Source organism: Balaenoptera physalus, assembly GCF_965194825.1.
Source record: "Balaenoptera physalus genome assembly, chromosome: 7".
In the NCBI taxonomy this organism is placed as follows: Eukaryota; Metazoa; Chordata; class Mammalia; order Artiodactyla; family Balaenopteridae; genus Balaenoptera; species Balaenoptera physalus.
In genome coordinates, this window is record NC_138886.1 from 12,457,999 (window position 1) to 12,471,646 (window position 13,648).

General features: G+C 39.7%; 1 protein-coding gene and 2 pseudogenes across 3 annotated transcripts in view; 2 read left to right on the forward strand and 1 right to left on the reverse strand.

Annotated features, from left to right (window-relative positions):
* Positions 1-13,648, forward strand: part of LOC309663656 (olfactory receptor 1L3-like) — a 68,520-nt pseudogene that overhangs the window by 5,472 nt on the left and 49,400 nt on the right. The window lies entirely within an intron of this gene.
* On the reverse strand, positions 1,969-2,659 carry LOC309663664 (large ribosomal subunit protein eL34 pseudogene; annotated as a pseudogene). The gene has a single exon. The product of its transcript is annotated as a large ribosomal subunit protein eL34 pseudogene (transcript).
* Positions 3,928-9,149, forward strand: LOC309663655 (olfactory receptor 1J2-like). Its single transcript, XM_082467888.1, is given in 2 exon segments — positions 3,928-8,103; positions 8,105-9,149. Coding segments are annotated over 2 exon segments (936 nt in total). The 5' UTR covers positions 3,928-7,375; the 3' UTR covers positions 8,313-9,149.

Sequence of the window (13,648 nt, forward strand, 5' to 3'; positions counted from 1 at the left end):
ATTGATTGACAAAGATAAATGGGTTTTTTCTGGCCTCTCAATTATATTCCATTGACTGATATGTCTATCCTTTTGTACGTACCATATTCTTTTATTTTTAAGGTATTTTTCACAATGTCTTTTTTTTTTTTTTGGCCACGCTACGTGTCTTGTTTGGATCTTAGTTCCCTGACCAGGGATCAAACCTGGGCCCTCAGCAGTAAAAGTGCCTAGTCCTAACCACTGGACCACCAGAGAATTCCCAAGTACCATATTCTTTTGATTGCTGTAGTTTTGTAATACGTTTTGAAATAGAGACATGTGAGTCTTCTGACTTTGTTCTTCTGTTTTTCAAGATTGTTTTGGGTACTCATGGTTCCTTGCAAGTCCATATGAATATTAGGTTTGCTTTTTTCCATTTCTACAAAATAGTCCATTGAGATTTTGATCATTGAATCTATAGGCCAGTTTGTGAAGACTTGAATAAAGGTACATAACTCAGTGAGGGGTAGGTCAGTTTGCAGTGAAGGACAAGCATTGCAAGCCAGGAGACTTTGAATGCCAACAGAGCCACTTGGAGCAAAAAAATGGAAGAGGAAGAATCTCCAGGGGCAGTTCCTCCTTTGAAACACCAAAAAACTGGCAAACACCATTGGAATCAACCTCATCAGAACTCTAAAAGATAGGTAAAGGTTTACATCAACAAGAACATATCGCCAGGAGAAAAATCACTGAAACAGGTTAGAAGATCTTTGTGGAATTTTACATTTCCCAGCCCAACCCCTCGTTGGTCTTGGTCACAGCAGTCTGCATTCCCAAGAATTTCTCCAATATTCGTATAATCTCAGATTTTTCAATGTGGTGCTCTACCTCCTGCTGTTTATTTTATACTCAAAGACTTGTTTAAATCAAGTATTCTGAGGATGAGAGTTCTAAAATAGAGAAGCAAAAAGGCTAAATGAAATCCATCAGAAGGTTGCAATTGGATGAGGGCAGGAAATGAGTCTTTGGTGAGCAGAATGGAAACATAACAGCAGTCAGAGCTGTCCCATTGCTATATCATAAAGCCTCACACCATGCAATTAATTCAGCTGAGTTTAGATGTTTGAATTAATAACAAACACTCAATAATTATAAAAAGGATAGTTTAGGAGAGATGGCTTCTTGACATGCTGAAATGGGAATTGAGTTCCCCTTAAGGTTTTTTTCTTGCCTGTTGACGTCATGCAAGGCTACCATGTGCCCCAAAGGGTAGATCTTCCCTACAGACACAGTTATTTTCAAATGCTTTATGGTTTTTGCCTCAGTGAGATTGAGATACAAGGAAAGGGAAGGAGCAGACTCCTGCACTACAATCCCAATTGATAAAAGAAGGTAGAAGGGTTCAGCCCATTCTAATTAATACTTCATCTGAACAAAATTGGAGCCTCCTGGGGTTGGTAGAATCCCAGAGTGATTACATGTAAGTGAGGCTGCCTCATTGGGATGAGCTCTTCTATAGAAAAGCTTTTATGAAAAATGACAAAAAGGGAATCCCTAATTTTGTGGGAATGTGGAGAAGAAGGAACACAGCTCTCCCCAGATTTTCTAACTTGAGTGTGTGAAGTTAGATACAGAGAAAAGGTGAGACTAAGGTTACCCTGTACCCTAATAGTAACTAGATAGGGAATAGAAAATAAGAAATTGTAATCCTCTTGTAGAAAATAGTGTGATACTGGTACCAAAAATACCAAAGAATAGAGTGAGGTACAAATATTATAGTCAAAGAAAGCAATGAGATGGAGTAAATGTCCATTATGACATGGAAAGTTATGTTTTTGAGTGAAAATTTGAAGGCTTAGATGGAGAATATGGTCATGCAATCAGAGAGGGTATGGAGAGACATTTCAGTACCCAGGTGCAAGAAATGTGAGACAGAGGACCTAATTTATTTTGTGAGAACGTTGAAGATATATTCTTGAGACAGAAAAAGGGGTTCAGATTTATACATCTCAGATTCAACCTTTGTGGTTCATCAACACGGGGAACAGACTAGAAATAGAATTTAGATCAAGAAGGCATTATCGAGAGCATATTGCTCAAAGAAGCTTCATTTTTTAAATTTAGCTTTCTGATTCTGTGCTTGTGTTTTCAACACTTTCACAACGATTTTCTTCTCCTCAATGAGGAAAGCGCGCTTGATCCTGTCACAGACACATTTAACACACATGGAACCACTATAGGCCCGGCTAACATGTTTTTTCGTTTTACACAACCTCATAAGAACTTCAGGTCTCACAGCATGAACTCCTCGAAGTCGACCTGGGCACACGCCACGTGCAGATTTTGGTGCTTTCCCAGCTTTCTTGGTGTAAAAGTAAACAATTCTATTGCCAGGGGTTCTGGACAGCCTGGTTTTGTTAGAAGCTGTACTGTAGGACAGCCTACGATGGTATGTCAAACGCTGAACCATCCTGATAGATACCGTCCCTGGCAGAGCATATATTCTCTCTTTTAAAAGCATTTTGTCTTTAAGATGTCACCTCATGCATTATCCTGTCTCACACTTAACAAATGAAACTTACTTTCATCCATCTTATATCTTACTAGATGTATTGGCTCAGGACATAAAAACTTCAAAGGAGTCAAATGAAGGGAGAATCAGATATATTAAGAAAATGAATGACTTTTCAGACCAGATAACAAATCCATTTTGAGATCAGGGAGTTTCCAGTTCTTTGCTCTCAAAAAAAAAAAAAAAGAAAGAAAGAAATTGAAGGAAACCAAATCTACTTGGTACACCATTAAAAATAATTTTTGTTAGTATGTGACACTAATTTCTGTCATATTACTTGGACAGCATTTAGTCCTCTGGACTCTCACAGGACAGACACAGAAAGTCCTTAAGAAATCTAAACATCAATTAACAAAGGAAGCACTGCGCAGTGGTTAAAAGCCCAGACACTGGGTTAGAACCCTGGCTCTTTCATTTAATAGTTGTATGACCTTGAGGAAGTCACTTACCCTCTATGAGCCTAGCTTTTCTTATCTGTAAAATGGGGGAATATTAATAGCACGTTACTCATAAAGTTGTTATAAGGATTAAATGGTATTTCCTGGTCCTTGGCAAGTGTTCAGTAAATGCTGGCAATTATTCTGATCAATTTTTCACACTTGCTCTGCACAGAGTCAATAGATTTTTCTAGGAGGACAGTGTTTCTGCCAACCAGGTCTCTCTACTGTAAACCTGCTCCACTTTGTCATTGTCTTTAAAACGTGGATTCCAGAACTAAGCAAAGCTCTATGAGTCTGGTCTTTCATCACAGGGTAATCATAATGATCTGGTCTGGTCATCATTCATAGCCTTCTGGGGGGATATCAGAGTTAGCAGTCCACAAGCCAGCTGTGTCCATGGCTAGCCCAAGAATGCTTAAACTTCAAAATTCAGTTGTTGGGAGAAAAAGTGCAAATAATTAAGAGCTGCCTCATGTAAGACACTTTCACGTGCTTTATCTCATATAACCTGTACAGCAATCCTGACATACTTTTAGCCGCATCAATCATTTATTATCCTCATTTCACAGATGAGTAAACCAAGGCTTAGGGTGGTGAATTGATTTGCTCAGCATAACTCAGTGTTAAGGGGTCCGGCTAGACTTCACACTTGTGTCTGGACACCTTGAGTATTCATACATGTCAGGCTACACACCACACCGCTCTTTCACTACTTAGCTTCTGCCCCATGGAAATGGATTTTTTCATCACTCCTGGTCTATCTGTTTTCATATCCCAAATTAAAAGATGTCACCATGGAAGCACTCAAGAGAGTAAACATTAGACTTTTCAATGACAAAAATGTGGAAATTCATAATACACTATTGAACTACCCTGAATTGATTTCAATATGATATGATGAATGAGAGCTGCAAGTTGTAGCCACATTTACTGAGCACTAACTATAAACCAGGAATTGTTCTGAGAGATTTATATGTGTTTTTCATTTGGTGATCACAGCAAGTCTATGATATAGGTATTATTATCTCCATTTTATAGATGAGAAAATTGAAGCTCAGAGGGGTTCTGTGACATGCTCAAAGACACAGAGTTAGTAAGCAATAGAACGGATAATTGAATTCAGTTCCATCTGCCCTCAACGTCCATGCACTTAACATTGGGCTGTGCCATCCCTTAAGCGTCCCCTGACCATTCCGGTTCCTGCTTTCCTCTTTGTTTCTTCCCTTTCTGCTGTGCTGTCTTGTGCACTTGACCAGTGATAAATGTCTATCATATTTTTTTCTAGTTTAATCCTCATTACTGAACTTGAGAGTAGATATTACTGTTTCCATTTTCAGATCATGAAATTAAGGTCTGGAAGGTGAATTAACTTTCCCAGGGACACAGGGCATAGAGTTGGAGTCAGGTTGATCATAGATCCGTCTCACTCAGAAGCAATACTCTCTCTACCCCATTTCACCCATTTACACCTGTGTTTCTTTCTCTTGCTGCACTTGGGTCCCCTTTGTTAGTCTGTCATTGTAATTGAACTCTCCAAATTGAATCAGGTGTTCTTGAGTTATGGTTTAGGAAAAATGGGAAAGCCTGGGAAGGGACTGAGCTGTACTTGACTGTCAGCAGGCTATGGCCGCTACCTGAGGCAATGTCCCTATAGCTCCTGTGACAGCTGCTCAGAAGCTAGAGGGAGCCCCAGAGGTGGGGGGAGGGTGGGCTTTCTGGAACCTTGGAGTCCTTGTCTTCCTCTAGCTGGCAGAGATCATCCTGCCTGACCCACAGTGCAGCATGTCAGCTCCTTATGGGCGGAGGAGAATAATGTGGTGTGGGGCAAGGGGCTGGGAAGCCAAGAATGGGGAACTGCTAGAGAAGAGTCTTGCTATATATAAAGATGTAGATAAAGAAAAAGCAGGTGGTGTGCAGGAATGGGTCTTGTGTCAGGAATTGGAAGATTTGGGCTTTGGCCCCAGGTCTGCCATGAACACTTCCTCTGAGATCTTGTGAAAATCACTTCACTCTTGGGGGCCTCAGTTTCTTCATCTGGGAAATGGGAAGAATAATAGTTGCTTTCCATCCAGAGGCTTTGTTAAAAAAACAAACAAACAGAGGAAACTATGGGCATAAGAGTCCTTTAACAAGTCTTATGAAACTGTGAGAAGTTTTTTGTTTTAAATTTCTGTTGGAACTTGGGTTTCTATGTAGAATAGGTCCCCATAATTTCTGACAGTCTGATCTATATACTTTCCTGATAATAGAGTTTCCTCTCATTCTAAAGAGACCTAGGCACTTGGATAACATGACTTAGTCTATTCTCTGAGTTTCTCTGTTTGAACATTAATTTCCAGACGTGGAAAAAAAAAGTCTGGGTCAATTGTTAAACAAGACAAAGTAGACAACCATGTCCAGGGGCTGATTTTTGGATCATTCAAACCTAATTACCCACAATACCTCCCTAACTGATTGAGCTCTCTGGAATTCCATTCTATAGTTTCTTTTTTGACTCAGGAAAATTTCCCTGAGAGGGAACACTTTTGACTATGCAAATCATTCATTCTTTTTTCATGGCTCCATTTTAATTAGAGGAGGGGAGAGAGTCCACAAAGACACAGAAAGTCTGAGGATGGCATAGGGAAGAGACACACTGAAGGGAAAGAAAAAGACAAAGATGACTCGGGGAGTCAAAGACAAACTTCACAAAACACACAATATTGTGCAAAGGATCAAATTTGAGAAAGATGGTCCTCCTTCCAGAAATTACGGGGTGCCTGTGTAGGAATTGTCTTCGGTGGGGCCCTGAGCAGATACTCACCTTACTGTGGATCCCCGCTGGGCTGGAATGGGCTGGATTTGGCAATTCCATTGTCCCTCAGGCAGCACGTGCCATCCTGTTCTGACAGCAGCTCAGAGCGGTCCACTCAGGGAAGACAGAGGAAGTTTCCCAGCACAGAAGGAAGGGAGGCATCAGGGAAGGGCTGGAGGGGTAGAGCAGCCAGACTCCTGAGGTGTTTCTGCTTGTCAGGGGCAGGAAGGCACATCTGGGAAAGACACTGGGAAGTTTTTTATTACACGCTTCTGCATGAATCTCATATTAAAGAAAGATGATTAGCAGCCTTAATTCCACCTGTACCTTAATTCCCCCCCTTGCCATGGACAACACCATATCCACAGATTCTGGGTATTAGGACATGGACCTCTTTGGGGGTTATTATTTCTACTTATCACAACTAACTAGCATACATTTTGGTTTTTGGGGATGGTGACAGATGAAACAACTAACTAGTTGTGTTAAATGGCAAGACCACCCAATAGAGAGATGGAAACGTGGGATACAGCTAAAAATCTCACTTATTTTGGCATCGTTTGATAATAGTCCTTATTTTTTGTTATGGGGTGTAATTGTGTTGCATAAGGAGGAAAGGAAATGTATTAAAATTATATACTTTGTATATATAATTTAAGATGTTGCATCCTCACTTAACCTTCTGTGTGTTGACAGTAGAAAATAAACCATAAATAAATTTGCATGAAATATTTGCTGGGAGTCAGATTGGTCTTTGTTTTCTCAACACCACATGGGATCACAGGGAACCCACAACCACCAAAGGGGAAGGAGCCTAAATGACATCTATTGGAAATGTGTCTTTCCAGGAAAGTTGGAACAGAGAAGTCAGTGAGGCTGAAGATGGTGAGGGTAAGGAAGAAGAAATTGGAAAAGTAGACACACAGATTTCTTAGGGTCTTTAAGCCATATTAAGGTTGTTACACTTCATCTTAAGATCAATGGGAATCCTTTGAGAGTTTTTAAACAAGGGAAGTCATTTAGGTTTTAAAAAATAAATCGGTTTTTTTTTTTTTTAATTCTCTCTTTGACTGAAGTAGGGAGAATGGATTAACATAATCCAGAGTTCCTTAAGGACCCTCTCTGAATTGAAAAAAACCCCAAATGCATGTATATTGATGAGTGTTCTTTAATAAATGCAACTCTATTTTTTGCACCCTTTTATTTGAAAAGTCTGCCTCTCATCCGAAATTTAACAGTGGTTGTTGAGGTCAAATCTTCTAGAGATTGCTGTGCAATTGTTGATGATCTGGAATACTCACCACAGAGCATTCATGGGGCAGTAACACAGGTGAGTCATCATTTTCCATGCACTCATCCCAGTGCCACAGGTACACAAATGCTATTTTGCCACTGAACCAGGAAAAGGTGGTTCTCTTTAACAACCCCTCATTGATAATTTTTCTACTTCCCTTATTTGTGAACTTATAAGGAATATGTGAAAAGCAGGTTAAGTTTCCCACTTTTCAAAATAAAACATATATATTTTTATATGACTGCTAAAATGGATTATTTCAGAGACTGTAATATTCTCAGCCATCCTTCATCTCCAGCAAAGGGAAGTGGAGCATGAGGCCTGAGAACCAGAGCAGCGTGTCCGAGTTCCTCCTCCTGGGGTTCCCCATCCGGCCAGAGCAGCAGGGCGTGTTCTTTGCCCTGTTCCTGGGCGTGTACCTGACCACGGTGCTGGGGAACCTGCTAATCTTTCTGCTCATCAGGCTGGACTCTCGTCTCCACACCCCCATGTACTTCTTCCTCAAACACTTGGCCCTCACTGACGTCTCCTTTTCATCTGTCAGCATCCCTAAGATGCTGATGGACGCGCACACTGAGTACGAATCCATCCCCTATGCAGGGTGCATAGCACAGATGTATTTTTTCATATTTTTTACTGACCTGGACAGCTTCCTTATTACATCAGTGGCATATGACCACTATGTTGCTGTATGTCACCCCCTTCACTACACCACCATCATGAGGGAGCAGCTGTGTGCCTTCCTACTGGCTGTGTCCTGGATCCTCTCTGGCGCTAGCTCTCTTTCCCACACCCTCCTCCTGACCCAGTTATCCTTCTGTGCTAACACCGTCCCCCATTTCTTCTGTGACCTTAGTGCTCTACTCAAGTTGTCCTGCTCAGACATCTTCCTCAATGAGTTGGTCATGTTCACAGTAGGGGTGGTGGTCATTACTCTGCCTTTCGTATGTATCCTAGTATCTTATGGGTACATTGGGGCCACCATCCTGAGGGTCCCTTCAACCAAGGGGATCTGCAAAGCATTGTCCACGTGTGGCTCCCATCTCTGTAGTGTCTCTGTATTGTGGGTCAGTATTTGGGCAGTACCTCTTCTCGACGTTAAGCAATTTCATTGACAGGGGCATCACTGTGGCTCTCATGTACACGGTGGTCACACCCATGTTGAACCCCTTTATCTACAGCCTTAGGAACAGGGACATAAAAGGGGCCCTTGGGAAACTCTTCAGTCGAGCAACATTTTTCTCACAATGACACTCAACTTTCATTTAAATCAGAACCTCTTTTTGGTTCGTCTCTTGTATTTGATTTTCCATTTGAATATATCTCAAGATTTTAATATCTCCAAGCCCTAAGACAAATGGTGGCATGTTGGATGTGCTTGGTAAATGTTTGTTGACCAGAATTTCATTCCCTTATTAACAGTGCTCTCCTGGTATGGAGAAAAGGGAACCCTCCTACACTGTTGCTGGGAAGGTAAGTTGGTAAGTCACTATGGAAAACAGGATGGAGGTTCCTCAGAAAACTAAAAATAGAATTCCCATATGATCCAGCAATCCACTCTTGGGCATATATCCAGACAAAACTATAATTCAAAAAGATATATGCCCCCCTGTGTTCTTAAGCAGCACCACTCACAATAGCCAAGACATGGAAACAACCTAAGTGTCCATCGACAGATGAATGGATAAAGAAGATGTGGTACATATATACAATGGAATAGTACTCAGCCATAAAAAAGAATGAAATAATGCCATTTGCATCCATCTGACATACTAAGTGAAGTACGTCAGAAAGAAAAAGACAAATACCATATGATATCACTATATATGGAATCTCAAATATGGCACAAATGAACTTATTTATGAAAGAGAAACAGACTCACGGACATAGAGAACACACTTGTGGTTGCCAAGGGGGAGGGGAATGGGAGAGGCATGCAGTGGGAAGTTGGGGTTAGCATTCGTAAGCTATTATATATAGAATGGATAAACAATAAGGTCCTACTGTATAGCACAGAGAACTATATTCAGTATCCTATGATAAACCATAATGGAAAAGAATATTTTAAAAAGAATGTATATATATGTATATATGTTCTCTGCTTTGTTGTAGAGCAGAAATTAACACAACATTGTAAATCAACTATACTTCAATAAAAAATTAAAGAAAAACAGTGCTCACCTTCATAAATAACTTTTTTTTTTTTTAAAAGAAGCCATCCGTGCTTGACTTTTTTTTTTTTTTTTTTAATTATTATTTATTTATTTATTTATTTTTGGCTGTGTTGGGTCTTCGTTTCTGTGCGAGGGCTCTCTCCAGTTGTGGCAAGCGGGGGCCACTCTTCATCGCGGTGCGCGGGCCTCCCACTATCGCGGCCTCCCCCGTTGCGGAGCACAGGCTCCAGACGCGCAGGCTCAGCAGCCGTGGCTCACAGGCCCAGCTGTTCCGCAGCATGCGGGATCCTCCCAGACCAGGGCTCGAACCCGCGTCCCCTGCATCGGCAGGCAGACCCTCAACCACTGCGCCACCAGGGAAGCCCCCATAAATAACTTTTTAAAAAATATTTTCTAGTTTAGAAAGCTTATTATTTTTGAAAAACCTCAGCTATGGTTTTTTTTTAACATCTTTATTGGAGTATAATTTCTTTACAATGGTGTGTTAGTTTCTACTTTATAACAAAGTGAATCAGTTATACATATACATATGTTCCCATATCTCTTCCCTCTTGGGTCTCCCTCCCTCCCACCCTCCCTATCCCACCCCTCTAGGTGGTCACAAAGCACCGAGCTGATCTCCCTGTGCTATGCGGCTGTTCCCACTAGCTATCTATTTTACGTTTGGTAGTGTATATATGTCCATGCCACTCTCTGACTTTGTCACAGCTTACCCTTCCCCCTCCCCATATCGTCAAGTCCATTCTCTAGTAGGTCTGTGTCTTTATTCCCATCCTGTTCCTAGGTTCTTCATGACCTTTTTTTTTTTTCTTTCCTAGATTCCATATATATGTGTTAGCATACGGTATTTGTTTTTCTCTTTCTGAATTACTTCACTCTGTATGACAGACTCTAGGTCCATCCACCTCACTACAAATACCTCAATTTCATTTCTTTTTATGGCTGAGTAATATTCCATTGTATATATGTGCCAGATCCATTCATCTGTTGATGGACACTTAGGTTGCCACCATGTCCTGGCTATTGTAAATAGAGCTGCAATGAACATTTTGGTACATGACTCTTTTTGAATAATGGTTTTCTCAGGGTATATGCCCAGTAGTGGGATTGCTGGGTCGTATGGTAGTTCTATTTTTAGTTTTTTAAGGAACCTCCATCCTGTTCTCCATAGTGGCTGTATCAATTTACATTCCCACCAACAGTGCAAGAGGGTTCCCTTTTCTCCACACCCTCTCCAGCATTTATTGTTTCTAGATTTTTTGATGATGGCCATTCTGACCAGTGTGAGATGATATCTCATTGTAGTTTTGATTTGCATTTCTCTAATGATTAATGATGTTGAGCATTTTTACATGTGTATGTTGGCAATCTGTATATCTTCTTTGGAGAAATGTCTGTTTAGGTCCTCTGCTCATTTTTGGATTGGGTTGTTTGTTTTTTTGTTATTGAGCTGCATGAGCTGCTTGTAAATTTTGGAGATTAACCCTTTGTCAGTTGCTTCATTTGCAAATATTTTCTCCCATTCTGAGGGTTGTCTTTTGGTCTTGTTTATGGTTTCCTTTGCTGTGCAAAAGCTTTTAAGTTTCATTAGGTCCCATTTGTTTATTTGTGTTTTTATTTCCATTTCTCTAGGAGCTGGGTCAAAAAGGATCTTGCTGTGATTTATGTCATAGAGTGTTCTGCCTATGTTTTCCTCTAAGAGTTTGATAGTGTCTGGCCTTACACGTAGGTCTTTAATCCATTTTGAGTTTATTTTTGTGTATGGTGTTAGGGAGTGTTCTAATTTCATTCTTTTACATGTAGCTGTCCAGTTTTCCCAGCACCACTTATTGAAGAGGCTGTCTTTTCTCCACTGTATTTGCTTGCCTCCTTTATCAAAGATAAGGTGACCATATGTGCATGGGTTTATCTCTGGGCTTTCTATCCTGTTCCATTGATCTATGTTTCTGTTTTTGTGCCAGTACCAAACTGTCTTGATTACTGTAGCTTTGTAGTATAGTCTGAAGTCAGGGAGCCTGATTCCTCCAGCTCCATTTTTCGTTCTCAAGATTGCTTTGGCTATTCGGGGTCTTTTGTATTTCCATACAAATTGTGAAATATTTTGTTCTAGTTCTGTGAAAAATGCCAGTGGTAGTTTAATAGGAATTGCATTGAATCTGTAGATTGCTTTGGGTAGTAGGGTCATTTTCACAATGTTGATTCTTCCAATCCAAGAACATGGTATATCTCTCCATCTATTTGTATCGTCTTTAATTTCTTTCATCAGTGTCTTATAATTTTCTGCATACAGGTCTTTTGTCTCCTTAGGTAGGTTTATTCCTAGATATTTTATTGTTTTTGTTGCAGTGGTAAACGGGAGTGTTTTCTTAATTTCACTTTCAGATTTTTCATCATTAGTGTACAGGAATGCAAGAGATTTCTGTGCATTAATTTTGTATCCTGCTACTTTACCAAATTCATTGATTAGCTATAGTAGTTTTCTGGTGACATCTTTAGGATTCTCCATGTATAGTATCATGTCATCTGCAAATAGTGACAGCTTTACTTCTTCTTTTCCGATTTGGATTCCTTTTATTTCTTTTTCTTCTCTGATTGCTGTGGCTAAAACTTCCAAAACTCTGTTGAATAATAGTGGTGAGAGTGTGCAACCTTGTCTTGTTCCTGATCTTAGTGGAAATGGTTTCAGTTTTTCACCATTGAGGACGATGTTGACTGTGTGTTTGTCATATATGGCCTTTATTATGTTGAGGAAAGTTCCCTCTATGCCTACTTTCTGCAGGGCTTTTATCATAAATGGGTGTTGAATTTTGTCAAAAGCTTTCTCTGCATCTATTGAGATGATCATATGGTTTTTATTCTTCAATTTGTTAATATGGTGTATCACGTTGATTGGTTTGGGTATATTGAAGAATCCTTGCGTTCCTGGAATAAACCCCACTTGATCATGGTGTATGATCCTTTTAATGTGCTGTTGGATTCTGTTTGCTAGTATTTTGTTGAGGCTTTTTGCATCTATGTTCATCAGTGATATTGACCTGTAGTTTTCTTTCTTTGTGACATCTTTGTCTGGTTTTGGTATCAGGGTGATGGTGGCCTCGTAGAATGAGTTGGGGAGTGTTCCTCCGTCTGCGATATTTTGGAAGAGTTTGAGAAGGATAGGCGTTAGCTCTTCTCTAAATGTTTGATAGAATTCGCCTGTGAAGCCATCTGGTCCTGGGCTTTTGTTTGTTGGAAGATTTTTAATCATAGTTTCAATTTCAGTGCTTGTGATTGGTCTGTTCATATTTTCTATTTCTTTCTGGTTCAGTCTCGGAAGGTTGTACATTTCTAAGAATTTGTCCATTTCTTCCAGGTTGTCCATTTTATTGGCATATAGTTGGTTGTAGTAAGCTCTCATGATCCTTTGTATTTCTGCAGTGTCAGTGGTTACTTCTCCTTTTGCACTTCTAATTCTATTGATTTGAGTCTTCTCCCTTTTTTTCTTGATGAGCCTGGCTAATGGTTTATCAAGTTTGTTTATCTTCTCAAAGAACCAGCTTTTAGTTTTATTGATCTTTGCTATTGTTTCCTTCATTTCTTTTTCATTTATTTCAGATATGATCTTTATGATTTCTTTCCTTCTGCTAATTTTGGGGTTATTTTGTTCTTCTTTCTCTAATTGCTTTAGGTGTAAGGTTAGGTTGTTTATTTGAGGTGTTTCTTGTTTCTAAAGGTAGGATTGTATTGCTATAAACTTTCCTCTTAGAACTGATTTTGCTGCATCCCATAGGTTTTGGGTCATCGTGTTTTCATTGTCATTTGTTTCTAGGTATTTTTTGATTTCCTCTTTGATTTCTTCAGTGATCTCTTGGTTATTAAGTAGTGTATTGTTTAGCTTCCATGTGTTTGTATTTTTTACAGACTTTTTCCAGTAATTGACATCTAGTCTCATAGCGCTGTGGTCGGAAAAGATACTTGATACGATTTCAATTTTCTTAAATTTACCAAGGCTTGATTTGTGACCCAAGATATGATCTATCCTGGAGAATGTTTCATGAGCACTTGAGAAAAATGTGTATTCTGTTGTTTTTGGGTCGAATGTCCTATAAATATCAATTAAGTCCATCTTGTTTAATGTATCATTTAACGCTTGTGTTTCCTTATTTATTTTCATTTTGGATGATCTGTCCATTGGTGAAAGTGGAGTGTTAAAGTCCCCTACTCTGATTGTGTTACTGTCGATTTCCCCTTTTATGGCTGTTAGTATTTGCCTTATGTATTGAGGTGCTCCTATGTTGGGTGCATAAATATTTACAATTGATATATCTTCTGCTTGAATCGATCCCTTGATCATTATATAGTGTCCTTCTTTGTCTCTTGTAATAGTCTTTATTTTAAAGTCTATTTTGTCTGATATGAGAATTGCTACTCCAG